This window comes from Scylla paramamosain, unplaced genomic scaffold (assembly GCF_035594125.1).
Source record: "Scylla paramamosain isolate STU-SP2022 unplaced genomic scaffold, ASM3559412v1 Contig1, whole genome shotgun sequence".
NCBI lineage: Eukaryota > Metazoa > Arthropoda > Malacostraca > Decapoda > Portunidae > Scylla > Scylla paramamosain.
Genome location: NW_026973666.1, coordinates 2,662,501 through 2,667,500, shown reverse-complemented (window position 1 = coordinate 2,667,500; position 5,000 = coordinate 2,662,501). Strand labels below are relative to the sequence as shown.

General features: G+C 42.1%; 2 protein-coding genes across 3 annotated transcripts in view; one reads left to right on the top strand and one right to left on the bottom strand.

Annotated features, from left to right (window-relative positions):
* Nucleotides 1-6, top strand: part of LOC135095695 (serine/threonine-protein kinase mig-15-like) — a 51,852-nt gene extending 51,846 nt beyond the window's left edge. The window contains 1 exon segment of the mRNA XM_063996707.1: nucleotides 1-6. This exon segment is cut by the window's left edge and continues 3,160 nt beyond it. The gene's annotated coding sequence lies outside the window, so the exon portion shown is untranslated.
* A 783-nt stretch (nucleotides 7-789) lies between these two features.
* LOC135095746 (glycoprotein-N-acetylgalactosamine 3-beta-galactosyltransferase 1-like) overlaps nucleotides 790-5,000 on the bottom strand; it is an 8,644-nt gene continuing 4,433 nt past the window's right edge. The window contains exons 3-7 of one of the 2 annotated variants that reach the window (XM_063996825.1): nucleotides 4,842-5,000; nucleotides 4,354-4,521; nucleotides 3,860-3,974; nucleotides 3,034-3,185; nucleotides 790-2,149 (exon numbers count right to left, since the gene is read on the bottom strand). The exon at nucleotides 4,842-5,000 is cut by the window's right edge and continues 140 nt beyond it. In XM_063996825.1, coding sequence (XP_063852895.1) covers nucleotides 2,021-2,149; nucleotides 3,034-3,185; nucleotides 3,860-3,974; nucleotides 4,354-4,521; nucleotides 4,842-5,000 — 723 coding nt within the window. In that variant the 3' untranslated portion in view covers nucleotides 790-2,020. Of the gene's footprint in view, nucleotides 2,150-3,033; nucleotides 3,192-3,859; nucleotides 3,975-4,353; nucleotides 4,522-4,841 lie in introns of both variants that reach the window. The other variant, XM_063996824.1, reaches the window with a different exon arrangement.

Below are 5,000 nucleotides of genomic sequence, written 5' to 3'. Positions count from 1 at the left end.
CATCAACATGCTCTCTCTTGCCCTTGCTGCACACACACACACACGCACACACACACACACACACACGGGTTATTAATGTAGTGGTCAACTGTTGCACTAGTGAGGTGGAAAGAGTTAACCAGTGAGAGGGAGTGAAGGTAGTAGTCAACTCTTACACGAATGAGGTGGACGGAATATTGAGTTGAAAATAAATAGAAAGTGTGTACAGTGAGGCCACAGAAGGGGAGGCGTGTAGTTTGCAAGTTCTCAGGGTCAATAAACATGGAAGTAATGAGAGATGACAGTCCTTTAAAGATGAAAGAAAGAGAGAGAGAGAGAGAGGCTGAAGGTGTTAGAGGAGAGGAGTTAACAAGACGAAAAGCATTTGATTCCACGCTGTTTAATGTGTGTGTGTGTGTGTATATTGGGGGAAGAATCTCTCTCTCTCTCTCTCTCTCTCTCTCTCTCTCTCTCTCTCTCTCTCTCTCTCTCTCTCTCTCTCTCTCTCTCTCTCTCATTGTCAACGAGTGGCTAACTGATAATTATTATGACCCTTACGTTCGAATCCCGTTGCGTTTATGTGACGAGCATCCTGTCTGACCAGTAGTAGTAGTAGTAGTAGTAGTAGTAGTCGTAACAATAACAGTAATAATGACAACATATTCATCATTTATTCTTTATTGTAACTGAGCATATACATTCGAGAACACACACACACACACACACACACACACACACACACACACGTTCATAAAAAAAAACACACCCAAGAGTAACCATACAAAATGATAATAAAAAAAAATATATATATATAATCAAAACGAACAGGAAAGGCCACAATACCTCGCCTTTCCCTGTGACCTCCCATTCAGCCTTGAGAGAGGCCGGGACTACACAACCTTTCTCTTCACTCATCCACACACTCAAGCAATGACTGAGTACGTGCACGTCAAGGCAGGAAATAATTAGCAACATTTAGAACAGTATTTTTTTACGTCAGTCACTCTTGAATCGTAAAAAAAGAGCGATAATAAGTGAACTGCGCATAACAAACCTTCCTCTCCACATTGACTGAGGCTTTACAGATTACCACGAGTAGTAATAATCGAATCCTTATTACGTTTATCTCTTCATCATGGAAAAAATAGAAATTACTCATAACAAGAAATTACTCATAACAAACGTATCAATGCAAATCTCCACAAACATTGAAACCATGCAAATTAATACAGGAAAATAATTAAATAATCATAAGAACATCAATTTTTTTTGCGTCATTCGCCCTTGAATCATTATATATAAAAAAATCCACAAACTTTTCTGTACAAGTCTCCACCAATGAACGCCAAAACCATGCAAAAATAACACGAAAAATAACGAAATCATCCAAAGAACATTTATTTTTCTTACCACAGTCACCCTTGAATCACAAAAAAAAGTAAATAAACAACGCATAACGTTCCTTTTTATTTATTTATTTATTTTTTATTTAGGTTCGTGGGTGCCGTGTTCCTTCGCCACGTGGAGACAAATTACGTGAGGTTTCCCAACCCGCCTGCCTCACACGGCCTCCGCCACCCCACTCCCCCGCTCCCCGTGACCTCGCCGCTATACAAGAGGTCAACAGAGGTCAATGTGGAGTTTATTTGAATAGCAGTGAGCAGCGAGAAAGCCATGATGAGAGAGAGAGAGAGAGAGAGAGAGAGAGAGAGAGAGAGAGAGAGAGAGAGAGAGAGAGAGAGGTACACAACAAAACGAAATAACGAAAAAAAAGACGAATAAAATACATAACAAAACATTCTCTCTCTCTCTCTCTCTCTCTCTCTCTCTCTCTCTCTCTCTCTCTCTCTCTCTCTCTCTCTCTCTCTCTCTCTCTCTCTCTCTTAAACATTCCTACCTCCTTCTATCTCCTTAACCTTTCTGTTACCTCATCCTTCACTAATTTCTCCTCTTCTTGCTTTAATGTTCCTTCTAATGATGCACATAACTTTCTTTAGGCTCGTGGACACACACACACACACACACACACACACACACACACTTAGCACGCTCCTATCGCCTCGTTCACCCCAAACAGTTTCAAATGGTAGATGAAAAACTCCATCTGGTACACAGCCGCTCCCGTGATGTAGTGAAAGGAGATGGTGAGAGGACTGCAGCACGTCAGCCCCTGGGGGAGACACGGGGGAGGGTATTAGTACACACACACACACACACACACACACACACACACACACACACACAGACGCTGTTACATGTGTACGTTTTGTCTATTGTATTTTTTGTTTGTTTTATTTGTTAGTGTTAATTCTTTCGTGTTTTCTCTTCTTTTTCTCGTTTATTTTATTGTTTGTTTATTCTATATTTGTGTTATTATTTTTCTGCTTTTTTTTTTGTTCTTAGTGTGTGTGTGTGTGTGTGTGTGTGTGTGTGTGTGTGTGTGTGTGTGTGTGTGTGTGTGTGTGTGTGTGTATCATCACTATATATCCTTCAGTCGTACACATACACACACAAACACACACACTACCGTATTACATCATATCTATTTTCTTTCGTTTCTTTCTTCCTGTTTTATGCTCTCTCTCTCTCTCTCTCTCTCTCTCTCTCTCTCTCTCTCTCTGGGGCCTTTTCGACTGAGATTTCTGCGCCGCATCTTCACTACTTTGAAAAGGCTATAGTTGAAGTCACACAAGTCTTTAAGAGTGATTTTACAGCTCAATTGATAGATTAACAATATTTCTTCATTGCTAACACTTGAGAACCCAGTTAATTATCTCTGTGACCTTGGAAAACAATGATGGTGAAGTGTCACGCGTTTTTTAAAGCTACTTGTACCGTTCTAGAGACAGATTAACAAGATTTATACGTTATTAATAGGAAAAACTGACTGACACTGGTTTTCAAGGATGTTTTTACCGTTCTAGTGACAGAATAACAACATTTCTACATTATCAACGGGAAAAACCTTTGTAACCTTGCTAGCCACTTCTGTAACGTTTGAAAACAGTCGCGGCGGGAGACCGGGAGCGTCTTAGAATGCTAGCAGCCTCTTACCGTGGGATGGTCGTGTGCTAAGATCTTCCAGTACCAAAAGCTGTGGTCTTTCTCCCGCGGCTGCATAACATAGGCGGCGTCCAGCGGGAAGAACAAAGGCCGCCCGTCTCTGTCCCTGAGGTCGCTTGGGTACACGCCGCCAGCTGCCAGGACTGTCGCTGATGGAGGCGGTGAAGGAGGGAGGGTGTTTGTGAGAAAGGTGATAGAAATTGGAGGAAAATGGATGTAGGGATGTTTGAGAATGGAAATACGGAAGAGAAAGAGGAGGATGTGATGAAGGAAGGGGAGGAAAGAATAGTGAAAGAGGTGGGGATAGAGAGGAAGAAGAGGGATGTAGGAATGTTTGAAAAATAAGGAAGAAGAAAAGGGGGAGAGGAGGAGACGGTGAAGAAATAAGAAAGAATGAAATATGAACGTTTGGGTGACAGAGAGAGAGAGAGAGAGAGAGAGAGAGAGAGAGAGAGAGAGAGAGAGAGAGAGAGAGAGAGAGAGAGAGAGAAGAAAGTAAGAGTAAAATTTTGAAGAGGAGAGAAGAACGAATAGAAAGAGAGGAAAAGAGAAAGAAGAGAAAGAGAAGAAGCAGGAAGAGAAGGACGAAGAGGAGGAAGAGGAACATTTTGAAACGTAATAAGGAGGATGAGGAGGAGGAGGAGGAGGAGGAGGAGGAGGAGGAAGACGGACAGTAGTAGATGTTTGACGAGGAGGAGGAAGAGGAAGAAGAAGGGAAAGTAATGTTTATTTATGTACTTTATTATTTTTTTTTTCGTTATTTCGTTTTCTTTACCCCCCTTCCCTCTCTCTCTCTCTCTCTCTCTCTCTCTCTCACCCATCTGCAGGTCCTCTTCACTGTAAGTGGTGGCGGTGCTGGTGCTGGTGACCTTGTAGAACTCCCGCAGTGCTCCTCGGCTCAGCACGTACCCCGCTCCCCCGCTCATGTAGCCCTGCGCGCGCACACACATACACACACACACACACACACACACACACACACACACACACACGGGAGGAGAGAAAAAATAATTAGTGATGTAAACAAACAGAGAACACACACACACACACACACACACACACACACACACACACACACACACACACACAGGAAGAGGTGATAGAAACAAGAAAAAAAGATAGATAGACAAACAGACAGACAGACAGACAGACGTATAGATAAGATAAAGAACACTACAAAAATGCTTTAGGTACGTAGAACAGGAAGAGCCGTTGGAAAGACTGAACACAATAATACTCTTCCCACAAACACACACACACACACACACATTCTCTCCACACGTACACACACACACACACACACACACACACCTTGGGAGCGTAAGGGGTGAAGTGTGCCCCGTAGAATAGCGGCTTGTCCTGGTCCTTATCGTGCAACCAGTAGCGAAGATTCTCGATAATTAAGTAAGTGTCATCATCAGCCTTTACGAACCAGTCAAAGTCGTCTAGGTAGTGGTCGTGGGCGTACGTGAAGGCGAACTGTGTGTATGTGTGTATGTGTGTGTGTGTGGGGGGATGGAAATGATAGTAATAAATGAATAAATGAATAATAACAGTAATTTCACCGGATATATAACACAAACATACACACACACGCAAAAAAAAAAAAACAGGAACACAAACACCAAAAATACTTCAATAACACATAAAATACCCCAGAAAATTTAAAAAACATCCTAAAAACACCAAAAACACACAAAAACACAAAAAAACACCCCAAAAATACTTGAAAAACACTTAAAACACCCCAAAACACACCCACAACACCCCAAAACCGCCCAAAAAACACGCACACGTACCTTCGTCTTGTTCCACAGGCCATCCTTCCCTAGCCTAGTGTCCGGTACCTTTATAAAAGACAATTCATTAACATCATCGGGCTGCAGAACCACACCCTTATTAATTTTCACCTTTTCCTTCTCTTTCTTGCCATTTTTCTGCTTCTCCGGGTCTGCATT